Genomic DNA, 17416 nt, shown 5'->3' with positions numbered 1-17416 from the left:
TATTCCACATGAGATATAGAGAAATAAATTGAACATTAATATTTTTGTTGATTATTCCACATGAGATATAGGGAAACAAATTGAACATTAATATTTTTGTTGATTATTCCACATGAGATATAGGGAAACAAATTGAACATTAATATTTTTGTTGATTATTCCACATGAGATATAGGGAAACAAATTGAACATTAATATTTTTACACATGTCTACATTTTAATGTGTTATTAGTGTTATTATTTTCACTTTTATTTCACCTTAGTGTCAATGAACTTTTCAAAGATTTACAAATGGACCTTAATTGAATCATATCAACTAGTAACATCAATAACAAATTAATTTGAAATTATTTGTTTTAAAATTCCTATTTCTCCCAGAAGTGCTGACTCAGTATTTTTCCTTTTTATACCTGACCAAATTGTATTTATTGACCCACCATGTTGATAAACTTGATTTGTTTGACTGTCTTTGTTTACAAAACACTTTTGTTATGTTTGCCCTTGTTTGTTATCAAGGTTTAATATGTAGTATAAATACTAGAATTCCCCAATGTTTAAACACCCTTATGAAGAGATAAGACATATTTCATGCCTTTTGTAAATCTATCAGATTTGTTTTTCCAAGTAATTGTTCAAACAGTAGAACAAGACCTAAGTCTATTTCATGATATTGATAACCACTTGTGTTTGATTAACAAGAACAGGTGAAGCGTAGTAAATTGACCGGTGCTTTATGAATGATATGTTTGTCATCAGCTGATGTATGCCATTCTCTCTCATTTGATTTGCTGTAGAGTAGGGGACATTAAGTGTTATCCTTGTTCTTACATACGTCCTGAATATAAAAAAGAAGATATGTTATGATTGCCAATGAATCAACTGTCCACAAGAGACCAAAATGACACAGACATTAACAACTATAGGTCACTGTACGGCCTTCAATAATGAGCAAAGCCTATACCGCATAGTCAGCAATGAAAGGCCCCGATATGACAATGTAAAACAATTAAAATTGGTTTCTGTTCTCTTACTTTGGTCTGCTTCAACAAAATGTTATGAAACTCACAATACTTATTACCACAAAAATCAGATCAAGTTAGAATTTGAGGTGGCTTTACTTTTACTGTTCTTGGGTTATGCCCCTTTATAACATTAGATGCAAGCGAGGCATTATCTGTGTCACTTGGACACATTCTGCATTTATTTATTCTGTTGTCTTCAAATATATGTACTGTTGATGTATAACCTGAATGATAAGATTCCAGTTCCTTGTTCTTGTGGACTTACTGACAATCAGGACAAAGGCAGATCTGTATCATAGAGATATGGATAAGGGAAAGATTCTATCCTACTTATAATATGAACTGTTTATGGTCTTGGCAAATGAGTGTGCTTCCAAATCAAAATAGTTTCTGTACAAACAGGCATGACAATAAATTATAAGTTTTATAACATTTTAAAGTTGGATGTTTTTTAAATCAAATATTTGAATGAAAAGGATATCTGGACATGAGGGGAAATCAACTTTTTGTTTAGTTTAAATCCTAGACCTTGGTTCCAATCCCTCTCTTACCTTTGGTCTCAGGGGCTCCACATTATATCCTAGACGTTGGTTCCAATCCCTCTCTTACTTTTGGTCTCTGGGGCTCCACATTATATTTTATTGTTTGATAGAATTGTCTTGCTAATGTTATATTTATCTTTTGAGCATTGTAAACTATCAAACTCTGAGGAATATGACATCTGTTGTTTTAGTTTCACAATATCAAGTATTTTCATTGTTTGAAAGCATGAAAAAACATTTATTTATTTCATTTGCTGAATTTGAAAAGTTAAAGAGGTAAATCTAGTCTGTCAATATTTGTCTGGACTTTTAAAAAATCTAAATTGATGTGCATTGAAATCATTAATCATAAAATTCTGAAGGATATGTTTTTATATACTTGTCATAAATCTACTTAAATGTTTGCTTTGGACATTTTGGAGATTTGCATTATTTTTATTGCTAAATGGAAACCTATAAATTACCATGGAAACAAATTATAGATTTTTTTTGTTATGTTCAAAGTTTAAACAAAACAATTCCTTATTGAGGACATTTAGAGGATATATTAGTACAAATAGAAGTTGATTTCAATTTATAACTTTAGAATAAGTGGACCAGTCTTAATTGTACTTGAATATAACAAAATATATACCTAAGAAAAGAAAAAAAAATGTAAAAAGTTTGATTACAAATAGATTCTCTCAGTGTTCTAGCAATAATTTTGCTGTATTATTAGCTTTTAACAAATTTTAGACCTGGGTTATGAAAATGAATTTTCTATTAAAATGATACGAATAATATTTTATGTTTCCAGTCAGTTGGTACCAGATGGCATTGTGGGGTAGGTTCATTTCTTATGACTTTTTCAGATCCAGCAAATTAGTCTTATTTGGGAAATGGCATTTTTGGATTTTTTCTTTTGATTTTTATGTAGCTTTGGTATACTGGCTTAATGGATAGGGTAGAAACATCCTCTTTCCCTTAGAAACATATGGTACATTTTGGAATACAACTGCTTGCTATGTGAAAAAATGCAGACGCCTCTGCTTATTTCAAATTATAAAAAAAGAGAAAATGGATAGTTGAATTTAAACTTTTATCAATTTATTTTATAGATGTCTAGAAATAAATTTATAATTCTTACTTACTTTACATAAATGATGTTTTTTGACAATTTTCCAAAACTAAAAGATCTCCTTATAACTTATGACAGGTTCACACCGCCCACTTGTATCTCTGTGTATTGTATTTTAAAAATTTGATGAATTCAAGATTTTATTATAAACAAATATATGCTGATCAGTATTACCTATTGAACTGAGAAGATTCCTGTCAGATATAAAATCTATAATTAGTTTAATACCTTCCTCTGTCTGTAATATCACCTCATCATCAGAAACAAATGTTAGAAAACACAAATAACAAACAGATAATCAACTGCAGTGGTTAAATACTTGGAATCTCACTCACTTTAAATATACTGATTTTCACCATTTTTGTGATGTATATGATCAAATGATAATTTTGTTTCTAAGTTAAGCAGCAAAAAGATAGAATATTTAATTTACCTGCTATATACTTGGAATAGGTGTATGATCAATTGGTTTTAAGCTTTTACTTCAATAATGCATCCCATGATTAGTCTCAAAAGTTAGAGCAACCGGTTGGAATTATTGAATAACTATTGGATAAATGAAATATTCTGTGTTCCTATTTGGTGTAAATTAATTCAAATTTAAACTTGTGATGCAAAGGATTGGAAGAATGAACTAGTATTGAAGAACACAATTTCCCAAATTTATTTGTATTGCTAGATGTAAACGTGACTGCCAGCAATGATAACTTTTAATGGATATTAATATAAATGGCTAGAATCAGTTGCATAAAATTGGATGTCATACAACTTTTATAATTACATTTGCTTGAAAAAGTCATTTTGTCCGTCTAAAGAGTCGATTACGTTTGATTTTACACACCATCTCAAACCGTTGGCACCACGTAAAGGAGAACTTTTATCTATTTTATATATCATTCAACAAATTAAATTTCTATATCGTGTGTATTGCCGTACAAAAGAATATTTATATTTTATTTATACTCATGTATTTACTGGATAAATACACAAACAACATGAGATTTCAGCGTAATTTCTTTTATATCGTCCTTTTATACCGAGCCTACAATAGTATAGGTAGTTAGATAAAAATGTTGACTATCGACATACCGTTATATGTTTAAGGATAATATGTTTAAGAACCATAAAAATTTGAATGAAATATAACTGAATAGGAGCTTCACATATGTTTACCTACTCATAGTTTGAAGTTTTATGTACCATTCATTTCAATTGATGACTTTGGTCAGTTAGGATGTCCACAGGAAAGTGACCAATTTGTGGAACAAGTCGTTAAAAGAAGAACATATTGAATAGAAATCGTTATTAAATGTGTAACATTGGTATTATTAGTCGTTAAAGTCAAGATTGGGAGATAGACATTTAAATTGATTTACATTATGACATCTACATTTAATACAGTTGTATTTCCCCCCAAAGGACAAAACTTTTTTGTTTAATTTTGGAGTATTTACCTATATAATTGAAGACATAATGATAATAAAAGAATTCCCAACGATTATATGATTAAACTATTTGACTTGCGTTGGGATTTAATATTTTATTTTTACTGTCTGAAATGATCTGGTTGAGATTGATATTTGGGAAGTGATTTGTAATGATTTGTGGATACCTACCATACCTATAGCAGTGTTTACGTGGTGTGGCCTTCGAGGAACAACGTTGACATTTAGATATTTATGTATAAGTGGATTGCCTCCTAGGGAAAGTCAAATTTAAGAACTCTAATATGACAAGATATTTCTTTGGAATTGGGATTTAAATTAAAATTCAAAAAATGGCTTTGGCGTTAGTAAAAAATGGCAAGAAGCCTCTTTCTACTGTGCTTGGTGCATCCAAAGGTATTTATAGTGTATATTATTTTTATTTACAATTCAATCATCTCATTGTTTGACCTGGTCATATTTTTATTCAAAAGTAATATATGTAGTCTTCTTACCATTTTGCTGGTGACTTTAATAATGGATCATATTTTGAAAATACATGTTCTGATATTTACTGGCTGAAGAATTCAGTATATGTAGAATGCAACTCATTTTAGAATTGATTTAAAGTCAAAGAATGAAACGCAATTTAATATAGGTGGTGCATAAGGGCTAGTTCCTAGAGAGGATCCAACATTTCATATTGTGCCACAAAATAGTACAATAGTGCTGAAAGTGGTGCTAAACAATCATCAATCAATCCATATTTTTGTTTGTATTATAAGACATCTTCATTATGGTCAAATATCTGTTCATTTTTATTACATTCTACATATTGTTAAACATGGCACCATCATGAATATCTATGAGATATTTGCGACTGGACATGTATTAATCTTTGTATTCTGTTCTAAATATTGGTAACATCGACAATCCTCATTGTCTTTCATTCTTTCTTACACTTTAAAACTTTTAAATTTAGGAAGATCTGAGAACTGTAAAAAAGAAGGCATAATAAATACTTACTTAGAAAAAAATCATCAATCTTGTAAAGACTTGTTTAAATTGGACTTCAGCCAGTATAATTTTAATAAAATATTTTCTGAGGTGATATTATGAATAAGATATTTTATTTGTTTAGAGAAGAAAGTATCTGGTTGATATAACATGGATTTTATAAGTCAAATCAGCCCTTATTAGATACAAATAAAATACCAAAAAGGTAGGGGAGGCATGTATCTATGTAGAGATAATGAGTTGGGTAAACATGATCAACATTACTTTATTTTTAATTAAAAAAGATATTGGATATTATATTGCAAAACTTTTTCAGAAATAGTTTGAGCTATCAGGATGTGTCACATTGTTTCATGTTTATTAATTGAAATGAGTCTCATTTTTCATAACAAGTTAGATTGTATACTTTCAAAGCAGACATAATTCTCCCCATACTGCAACCGTGCAAAGTTCCTAAACCTGCTACCTTTCAACCACCCTTCTGAATAGGTCTAGAAATGTGCCAGTCAGCCGACTTTTGTTTAAAATTACAAAAAAAATTGTTATAGAGCAATGATTTTTTATAGTTGCCTATGATAAACCAGTACTATGGATTCATTATTATTAGTTGGATACCAATTTTTGTGGGTTTTGTGGGTACAGGTGAATCACAAATTTAAGTGTTCAAAGATATACAAATTTCTATAAAGTTTTATCTAGACTTTGGCAGAACCTCGAAAATGCAAGGTTTCCACAATCCACTCAAATAAATTAAAATGAATCCACATTTTTACATCAGCAGTTTCATATGCCTTTTTAAAAGAGTAGAATCTTCTTACTTTAAATTAATTTGTTTGAGGTCTCAACAGCAGATGACATTAAGATTTCAATAGGTGATAGATATTTAATGATGTGACTAAATTTATATTCTCTTTATCCAATATCTATTGCCTGAGAAAGTTTTATTTACAAGTTATAATATTCAGGATGTTTAAACTTTGAAAGAGTGAGGTTTTATGTAATATTTAATGTCTTCATACTTGATTGCATTTGATAAATAGAATATATATTTTATATCGTTTTCTTACCTTTATTATAATTCTACCACATGTAGATATAATTTTGTTTGGGGTAGTTAGGTAAAAGTACTAAAATTAAGCTGAATGTGTAATTTGAATTGAATCCATAGGTGAATGTCTTCAAATTTCAATTTTGAAGCTCTTATGCAATACACATTTATGATTGACAGATTTATACAATTTAATCAATTTTATATCATATGGATGAAATGTTAACTGTTATTTCCCCCATGTGATGCAGAATTATTAAAAAGAGGGAGAACTTCGATTAAAAAACCCACCAATCTATATACAAAATGTTCTTGCTGTGTTGTAGACCCATTGTTTGCTCTTTAGTCGGGTTGTTGTCACATTGACACATTCACCATTTCCTTTATCAATTTTACTAAAACATTTATTGCCATTTGATTTAGGGAATTGCAAATTGAAATGGTTGAAAATTTCATATGAATAAAGTCAAAGATTATAAAATTCAAAATATGGACATGATACAACAGTCTGAATTCTAATTGAAAAAAAAGATCACTTCTAAAATCTATTATGATTTATTTTCAGAACTACACAAGCAACACAGAGACAAACTAGAAGAAATTACAAAACGATTTGAAGCAATGAAGCTGAACTTAGCTGTAAGATATTTTATGAATGTTAAGAATTAGTTATGTTTTAACAAATAAAATACATGCATGAATGGTAGATATATAAGCTGTCAATAAAGATTCCACTGTCAGATAAGATCATCAAAATCAACATGCCTTTGTTAAAGGGAATTTCTAGACCTTTGATGACAATGATGATGTATGGCTGTTTAACATCCAGCAGCAAAATAGAATGCATATTCAGGACTGGAATATCCTAATGTCATAGGAGTATTATATAACCCTGATTTGTTCAAGCAGATACTGACTCAGATTTCTATCATTCTAATGCAACAATGTTTGTAAAGTTCATTTTGATTGGATAACGTCACTAATTTTCATGGCATCAATTGACAATTGATGCTATAGAAGGTATGTGCAAGTGCAGACGGTAAACTTAATTTGCGACCATCAAATCACCAATTGATGCCATTGGAGCTTGAAGTACAAAACAGTTATCTCCTAAAGGTAACTGTTTGCAGGAAGACATGTCTCCCTATCCAGATACATTATTCTGAGTCGATCAGTCTTTGTACGTAATCCATAATAATAATAACAAGTGAATAAGCAGCATTAAAGTCTTAGGTTTGACCCAGCCTTGCCTGAACACATAACTTCTTAAAACAAACACACTACCAAGAGACCATTAAGGCAATTTAAGACCTTTCAAAATAGAAACCTACAGCTCTTTTAATAAAAAATCTGATTTAAGAAAAGACAGAATATTGGATAACACACTCATTTTTGAAACAGATTGTTACACACTGAGGTTGAGGTTACATGATGATAATAAGGAGCACTTGTTAGCACAAATAAAAATTCAACACTTTTCACTTTTTTACATTTAAACATACTCCAATACAAACTCTTTAAATGACCAATAACACTTCCTTATCTGTTTTAGGACAAAGTTGAGACGTTACGTACAGAATGTGATGAACTGAGGGTGAGAGCACGAGATAGTGAGGAGATTTTGTTACGAGATTCCGATATTAAAGTACAGGTTTGTTACATTCTTACATCAAGTAAGATTCATTTTTAATGTCCACTAGTTTCTATAAATTAAAAAATTATTGCATTTATTATTGCGATTTTTGAAGAGTGGACAAAAATGTGATTTTAATTATTGCAATTTTCAAAAGAAATCTGCATACATATTGTTTCAGTACTCGCCCAGTCCCATTATTTGCATTAATAAAAACCTTGCAATAATTTCTTAATTTACAGAACTGTTTCAAAGAGATCCACAGGCATTTAACCTGAAAGTAGATAGGACTCAGACCCTGTAATATTTGGTCTTGGTACTGTGATGTCAGGGCAAACTATTATATATGTTTAGGTTTGAATGCTCCAAGGAAATAAATTGTTACTAAAGTGCAAGTCAACAGAGATAGTAATTGAACCAGTACTGTATCAGTACATATGAGAAAAAATTAGTGTTAACAACCATTATTAAATGATATGAGCAAATAAGCCCTAATACGGATAAATCAGCATGTGCAATACTAAAAACGTTTCACTGTCGATATAAATCAAGATTTAATATTGCTCTTCGAACAGGGCCAATACGGAAAAAAACAGGGCCAATACAGAAAAAAGTGGGAAAAAAGCTGTATTGGCCCATGGGCTAATACGGGACGTTCACTTCCGGTTTTTAATTCTCTTATAATCATTTAATAAAAGTGTTATGAACTGACTGTTTCTGTATTGGCACTGGTATAGATTCTCGGTCAGCTGTATTGGCCCTCGACCCTACGGGTCTCGAGGCCAATACAGCAAACCTTGAATCTATACCAGTGCCAATACAGAAACAGCCAGTAAATAACACTATATTATTTTCTTAGTTCAAGATGTTTTGTAGGAAGATATTTTATAACTTGATCTTGTATTTGTAATAACATGGTCCTTTGACTCTGGTATCAGTTTAATATTAGCTTGAATGATGGCATTGGCAGATCCAAGGGGGGGGGGTGTCCAGGGACCCCCCCTCTTTTTTTCGGCAGATCAATGCATTTGAATGGGGACATATAGTTGGAACCCCCCTTTTTAAAATGGCTGGATCTGTCCCTGAATGGCTCCTATCCGTTGACAATTTCAACAATGACTCCTGAAGTTTTGAAAGCCAAATACTCATAGATCTTGAATTAAACAACAATCAGGAAATGTGAATTTATAAAGATAAATGAACAACTGTTTCATTCCTCAGTATTGTTTATCTAAGGGATGTAAGGTGAAAACTTTTGTTCAAAGATGTTTATTTGAAAAGCAGTTCTGTCACTCAGTTTATTAACTTGCTCAATGACCTTTATTTTATAAAAGATTGTAGTTAATATGTGCTTAAAATATTATCTGGCATTTGGATAAGCTGTCATTTGCATTTGTTTAGACCAAAAAGATTCACATCATCATTTCTTTAGTCAATACTGTATTTATGAATTTTCAAAAGTCAACTTGTGGTTAATTGTCTTTAAACAATTATGAATTATTTCCCTTGATTACAGATGGCAGTAGCAAGATATCGACACATGCCAGCTGAGATAGAAAGTCTGAAACAAGTCCTAGACATGAGGAATGATGAAATATTTAAACTCAGAAACAAAAACATCGATCTTGGAAGAGCGGTAAATGATTTTAAACTGTAGAGACTTTTAAATGGAACCTGTACAAGTTCCTACCCAAAGGAGGCACTAGTAGCTCACCAAATCTACTGCTAGTGAGATGTACCATTGAAAATTTAATCTACTTACTTTAATAATCAAGATAAAATGACAAAATCTATGAGTTGTTACTCCATTGAAAAGTTTTTAATGTTCATTATATGACTGCATAAGGAAAGTCAGGTCAATGTTTGTAGGTACAGCAATACAAATATTTGCCAATTATTTAAAATACAAGAAAAAGATAGAACTAATGGCCTCATTAATGTTTTGTAATTGCATAATAAACATAAAACAAGGATAATTTTAACTTTTTGTTTTACAGGTGGATGAGTTGAATATTGCTAAAGATAAAATACTGGCTTTGAACCAGAAGATAGAGAATCTAGAAGCCATTATAACCATGAAAACAGACCATGAAAAGTAAAGAACTTTATCTATTATATCATCATTAATTTTGTTAAGCACCACTTTCTGTATTATTCCTTAAAGATTGCTTAGTGTATTTGATGAAGTAAATAAACTGTAAACCACTGACCTTAGCTAGGAAACTGTTGTGGTTAATTAACTGACCTTAGATCAGTAGCTGACCAATTTTCACACGCAGGGTATTTTCTTCACAAACATGGCAGCAAAGTTTATTTTTGTTATTTAACCAGAAAATCAAACTTTCAGTATGTATAGAATTGCTTACATTACCTCCATTTTTATTGAGCCTTCGACTTAAGTTTAAAAAGTGAGACATAGCGATCCTACATTCTGGCAGCGGTGGCCACAAATATTCACTCTGTCGTTAAAATTTTAATAACTTTCTTAAACTATACTGGATTTGTACCAAACTTGGACAGAAGCTTGTTTATGATCATAAGATAGTACAGTCAAACCTGATTAAACCGGTTTCCTGTCCATTCCGGCCGAAATTGAAAGTCCCATATTTTTCCATTCAAAGTCTTTGTTAAAATACCCTTTGTAAACGGACCCTGTGTATTCCGAATTCCGGTCTAATTATGAAGTCCCAATACTCTTAATTACATTAATCATTACCTGTCAAAACCGGTTTGTCTAATTAATTTCAATGATCGATATGCAATCAAAACATATTTGTTTATACAATATGGCTTTTCGTGATAATCAATTAGTCAGGTGTCAAACTGTGAACCTACAATTGTACAGTAGTGAGCTGTATTATTTATTAAAACATTATAAACGTATCAATTAAACGAAAAGACATGATCTTGGATTGAACTTACGTTTTAACTTGGATAAACAAATTTAAATCGCGGAGTAAGAAATTCACATCGTGATTTCGAAATCCTGGGTTCCCTGTTGTGAACCCCTAAACAAATGACCTTGATAATGAAAACACCCGGATGACAACAATCAATGGATATTGTGCACTGTACGACAATGTTTCGTTTGATAATATTCTGGCTTTTTAATCGGCCATTCCAACATTTCAAATTATTGATCATGGGAGTAAATCGAAACTCTCGTCTTACAATCCAAACAACGCGAGCATTATGATGCAAATGCAAACAATGAAAAACGAAGTGAAAGTATTTTAATTTATCATATCTAATTTACAATCAGAGAGAACTTTTACATGCAAAATGTTGGACGTCACAAGTCATTAACTTCCGGTCAAAACGGAAACCTGAATAAACCGGCTCACTGTCAAACCGGCCCTTTTTCATAGTCCTATAGCCGGCCGGTTTATACAGGTTTTACTGTATCCAGAGGTAAATTTGTTAAAAAAAAAATCATATGTTTCCGTATTTCACTTATAAATGGACTTCGTTTTTTCGGCCAGGTAACAATACATTCACTCTGTGGTTAAAGTTTTTAAAATTTTAATAACTTTCTTAAACTATCCTGGATTTGTACCAAACTTGAACAAAAGCTTGTTTATGATCAAAAGCTATTATCTAGATAAAAATTTTGTTAAAAATTTTGTACCTGTTTATCCGTATTTTACTTATAAGTGGACTTAGTTTTTCTTCCAGTTAACATTACATACAGTCGGCAGTTAAAGTTTTTAAAACATTTATGAGATTCATAAACTATCCTGGAATTTTACCAAACTAGGACAGAAGCTTCTTACAATCAAAAGATACTATCAATAGGAATATTTTTATTGATTTTTTTCCTCATTTTTGTTGAGCCTGCGATGATAAACAGCAAAAGTAGGCAAGACACTGGGTTCCACGGAACCCTTCAAATTTTTTTCCATGAGTATGTCTTTTGTCTTGATGCGGCATCATAAACATACCAATGAAATAACACTACATGGTAAACAGTAAATTTATAGTTATAATTTATTTCTTTATTCATTCTATAAAACTTGCCCAGGATTATACATTTTATGCTGGTTAATTGAAGTGATTTTTTATTTTTCTACATTTTTCATGCTTTATTATCTTAATATTTTATTTTCAGACAAATGAATGATAAATGTCAAATGTTGATGAAGAAATTTGATAAAGAATCTAAAGTTAACAAAAGACTATCTATGAATAACGAGGAACTAATGTGGAAAATGAGCCAATCGGAAGGCTCGATGGAAAATCTCCTCAAAGTGGGTGAACCACAGAATCCTGGTGACACTGTTTCACCTGTACTAAGACGTAAGACAGTCTCACCTGTAGTCAGTGACCAATCTCCACTCAGAAGTCCAGCATACAGACGGTCACTTTCGTCAAACATTGGTGAAAAATCTCAGGACAATAAAAAATGGAAACGTAAATCGGCATCTTATTTGTATGAGGAAAAAAGAACATCACCAAGTAGAGCAAGTCCAACGTATAGGTCACATTTAGGGTCTGACTCAGTACCAAACAGTCCAAGAACAAAAACTACTGGGAGGACCAATCGTATGTCTCATTCTTGTAACGATGCCGATGTATTTGAAGGGCCACAACCTCTGCCTTCACCAGTGGCCCCTCCCGAGCTTTCTCAATCTTTAGACAGTGATTATTTTACAAGTGATAAAACAGATTCAAGTGATAAAGACACTTCAACAACCATTTCTCAATCGGAAGACTCCATTAGTGTTACGATTTTTGAAAAATCCAATGGAGTTATATCCCCTGGAACAGACACTTACCATGAGGATATTTCTGAAATGTCACACTCCACTGATTCTAATGGTGTAAATTCTTTGGTTTGGGATTACGAGAAGTTTGACTCTAGTTGTAAGTCTATGGAATCGAGTAGATCAATGGAGTCAAGTGTTGCCAGTGATACAATACTTGAAGTGAATGACGCGTCAGATAACTTAACCTTCTCTAACTCCAGCACGGTGGAGGACATTTCTATGCCTCATTCTCCTGACAAAGGAGGAGACATAACACTATCACAAGAGTTTAATTCATTAGACAGTGTCATTGAGGTTTCTCCTCACAATGAGGTCCAAGAGTCAACGGGGGAGGATGATGATCAGTCAAAGTCAAATGGTGATTTACCAAAAAGTAAAATTCCTTCATTTATAGGCATGCGTGAATCTACTGTGTAAAGATGGGAGAAAGAGAAGAGTGAAAGAACAGAAAAAATGTTTTGCTATGAAACTTTCATGTTTATTTTTGTTGTCCAATTTAAATATAACTTGAAAATTCAGTACCTGCCATATTTATTGTTTAGATATAGATTGATGCTAACCAATAAAGTCCTTTTCAGCTATAGTCAAAAACCTCTTTAGGAAAAATCATATAATGCTGATTTACCTCCAAATCTAGTGTAAATGATATTAGTTATAATTATGCAATTCAATTTTTGCAAGTAATCAAATACAATGTACATGCATTTATTACAAATTTATTGAATATTAAATATTATGAATAGATTTACCAGCCTACCTGTAGTAAACCATTTTGACTTATAAATACATTTTGAATAGTAAAGTTAAGTTATACAGAATGAGATGCATACATACATTGGTGGTTGATACACATGTACAAATAAACATTCCTTGGATATTCTTGTTATGTACCAGGGCTGGATATTATTTGGCTATTTTGTTCATTACATTATTTTGAAGAGCGAAATTTGCATGTATTTAATTAAAAAATTGAACTGATAAACATTGCTACTGGAAGGTTAGAGGCATTATAATTACATGGAAGTTCAATTTTCTTATGCTAAACCTAAGACTTAATACATGAATCGACTCGTTCAAAGATAAACTTTGCCTTTTTTTATCACTGCCACCAGCCTTGGAACATAAGGAAAAGTCCAACTTATAGATCATTTTATAAATTCATTCATTTATACAGAAGAGGTATAACACTTCACGACAGACATAATCATCCATAAGTTTAACAGCGTCAGGAAAGTTTGCTTTTGGATATTATTATAGGTAGCTGGCATAAACATTTTATTTTAAGTGTATTAATCATTGTATTGATGGGAACAATAAGAAAATTTCAGCTGATATTACATGTTCAAAGCTTGTGGATATTTGTTATCAATCATATAATTCTGCCAGGGGAGATAATCATCATATAATTCTGTCAGGGGAGATAATCATCATATAATTCTATCAGGGGAGATAATCATCATATATTTCTGTCAGGCAAGATCATCAATAAAAATTGTATGATACAAAGATGATGTATTTTGATTTAAAACTACTTTGGTGTTCACAGAATGAGAAGAGTTATTGTTTGTATTTATGGAAACAAAAAAGAGAGTTTTTGTTTTGTGGAAACTATGTTTAATACTGAGCAAAGAAATTACAAATTTAAAAAGATAAGTGAAAGAATGATAAAATTCATTGAACAAATATCCACAAGACATCAACAGATGATCATTGAAATCCACTAATTATTACTTTGATCTCAGAGATTAATAATATATAAATATTTAACTTATTGTTTGAATTAGAAAACTAAAATTGTAAATTATACTGAAGCTATTTGTCTCATATTTTAGCTCAAGGTAGTATAAAAGATTTAAAAAGAAATGGTTGATTAAATGAAGAAGTAGATATATTTCATGCTATTTCCAATATAATATCATAACAAAGTACATCTTTTTCAAAGGTTAATTTGTGAAGTAGGCTCACAATTCATTCAGTCATGAAAGATTATTTAAAAAAAATACAGCTATTACAATTCTAATATTGTCACTAGAAATCTATATTGATAATTTTTGGTTTATCAAAAATGGTGGCATTATTTTTTAAACTGAACTTTACTTATGCTTTCAGTACTGAAATCAACAATAATCATGAACAGGTTTTCTATACATAAATTTAATACATTTTATTTTGAAAATTTTAAAAGTAAAATTTTGATTTTTCTAAATCAAGCAATTGGTTTCTTACTATTTATGTTATTTCATATGTCTGTTGGTCATGTGTTTTGGTTTATTTATTTATTTGTACATAGAAATTATTCTTTTGTTTTCAATTAGTGCTATTGAAATGTAAGAATGTTTTGGACATATTAACTTGTTCAATTTTCTTCGTTGATGCTTCTTTTTGAAGTTTTTTCAATGAATGTATAACTTCTGAAATGTGCATATTGTTCACATTTTTAGACATTGTTCTGAAACCAAATCATAAAGAAATGTTTAGGAAAAACAGCTTTCTTAAAAGCAAAATTGAAAAAAAAACCATTTGATTGAAGAAAGGGAGATAATTCTTCCTTGTTGAAAATTCTGATTTTTTTTTCAAATGTGATTATGCTTTAATGTATGAAAAATTCAGAGAGAATTATATGTAAATTATGTTGACAAATTTGTTATAAATGTTAATATTAGATATTATAATACCAAGCAGTAGTTGGTTACTTTTCCAAATCATTATATGTGGTATGTTGTCATATTATTTATGTCATGTGATGAACTAAATGTTGTGATAAATGGTTGTGTAGTAAATAGACTGTTTTGGATGTACCATGGGGATATTTCACTTGATAAGCTTGTGATTATATTAAGGATGAACTAACAAATTTGAAAGAAAAAAATAGTTGATTAAAATTTTTGTAAGCACATGTATCAAATTTATAATCAATTCTTTATCAGGATTTCAAAAAACAGAATTTGAAATGTAAATCAAACTGTAATGTACAGTAATTCTCTTCTATCTGTGACCAATTGATAATTTAAATAATTCTGTATACTTAATATTTTTCTTAGAAAATTTATTATTATGATATGGTCTAAATATTTCCTCATGTGGGCTTTAATTCTATGGTACAAGTGAAATCAGTTTATGATTTTTTAATGTGTTTTGTGAATTACTATACTCTCTAGAACTATAACATCTATGATGTATTTCACCACAATCTATATTAGTTGTTCTATTTAGTTTTTTGTGCTGACTGAAAACTTAAGGTCCTTTAGTTATCTTAGGATCATTTAAATTGCCTAAAAAAGGGTTATTTGTTTAATGGTTTAAAAATCATATATCTTATTTCTCCATTTTCTTTACAATGACTTTTTGGCTTAATAGTCATGTCCCTGGTTAAATTTTCACAGCTTCATCTATGTCCCTGGTTAAATTGTCACAGCTTCATCTATGTCCCTGGTTAAATTGTCACAGTTTCATCTTAATTGATTTACTTACATATTTAAACTCTTTTAGTGTCCAAACCATCCCCTAAATAATCTGTCTATTATTTTACTTTGCCCTGTGAAAGGAGGTTCCTCTTTACTTGTTTTAATGAGGCATTTATAAATGAACCATACCAACTATCCAGGATTCTCTAACAATGAACACAATATAGTATGTTTAGCATCAACCAATATAGATTGTGGTGATGTAGTTGTGTCTGCAGGTAAACGTGGCTAGATGTTTCATGTTTCATATCACATTGTATTATTTATCATGATACTTTATTTAATAAGGCTGTGTTCAACCTGCAGGAGTTAAAATAAAACTATTTAAAATCTCATTTGTTATCAATATGCAAGAAGGCCTAATTTGAAACCCATCATCTATAGTTCTTTGGTTGATGTATCATCAGATATAATATATATCTCACAGGCAATATTTTCAAATCTCCATGATATTACTTTATAGCCTATTAGCAGTGAAAGAGGACATAAGTTTGAGGGTGAACCATTTTCTTCAGTCACCTCTTTGTAATAGTTAGAAATTGTAGTACAAGGGAGACAATTCAGACAAATTTTATAAATGAAATATCTTATCAATATCGCAAAATAAAAGCAACATAAGAGATATTATACAAGTCTGCAGGGGTGAAGGTCGTAGTGTAAGAGATATTTATACAAGTCTGTAGGGGTGAAGGTCGTAGTGTAAGAGATATACAAGTCTGCAGGGGTGTAGGTCGTAGTGTAAGAGATATTATACAAGTCTGCAGGGGTGCAGGTCGTAGTGTAGAGATATTATACAAGTCTGCAGGGGTGCAGGTCGTAGTGTAGAGATATTATACAAGTGCAGGGGTGCAGGTCGTAGTGTTACTATTAACTAGTTCATTTTGTAACTGAAACATTTCATATCCCTATAAAAATATTTAACAATATGAGTTGTAGGTTATGGAAAAATGTTAAATAAATATTTCTATTGAAAATAATGAATAGGTAGACTAATTAATGTATATGTTACAGTAAATAGGTGAAATTAGGAATTACATGTAATTACTGAAATTTAGGAATTACAGGTAAATCCCGATGCACTTAGTTAATACAAGTAATTCCTTAAACGGCCCAGTTATTACCAGTAATTACTAAATTTAAAATGAATTTTTACACCTATTTACTGACTGCTAAAACAACCATAACTTTTGATCACCTGACCATAATACAACATTGTTTTAGCTGTGTAATACTAACTAGAAGATCAGTTAGTACTCTTAAAATTTTGAAAGGTTGATATGTATAAAAAATATCTTGAATAAATATGGACTTTCAAATATTTGGTTAAATCAGAGTAACTTTAGTTTTAATCCAAAATGGTTTAAGTTGAGCATTATACAGATA

The 17416-nt window shown here is 30.6% G+C and overlaps 1 protein-coding gene across 20 annotated transcripts in view; it reads left to right on the top strand.

Moving 5' to 3' along the window:
* The window catches only part of LOC139484620 (CAP-Gly domain-containing linker protein 1-like), an 81638-nt gene extending 65270 nt beyond the window's left edge, over positions 1–16368 (top strand). For 18 of the 20 annotated variants that reach the window (XM_071268428.1, XM_071268420.1, XM_071268433.1 and 15 more), the window contains 6 exons: positions 2361–2387; positions 6736–6809; positions 7723–7821; positions 9320–9439; positions 9801–9898; positions 11912–16368. In XM_071268428.1, coding sequence (XP_071124529.1) covers positions 2361–2387; positions 6736–6809; positions 7723–7821; positions 9320–9439; positions 9801–9898; positions 11912–12986 — 1493 coding nt within the window. In that variant the 3' untranslated portion in view covers positions 12987–16368. The remainder of the gene's footprint in view (positions 1–2360; positions 2388–6735; positions 6810–7722; positions 7822–9319; positions 9440–9800; positions 9899–11911) is intronic. The other 2 variants (XM_071268422.1, XM_071268415.1) reach the window with 1 other exon arrangement.
* Positions 16369–17416: the final 1048 nt, after the last annotated feature.

This window comes from Mytilus edulis, chromosome 8 (genome assembly GCF_963676685.1).
Source record: "Mytilus edulis chromosome 8, xbMytEdul2.2, whole genome shotgun sequence".
Lineage (NCBI taxonomy): Eukaryota > Metazoa > Mollusca > Bivalvia > Mytilida > Mytilidae > Mytilus > Mytilus edulis.
The sequence above is the reverse complement of the archived record's forward strand: the minus strand, read 5'-3'. Positions and strand labels throughout refer to the sequence as shown.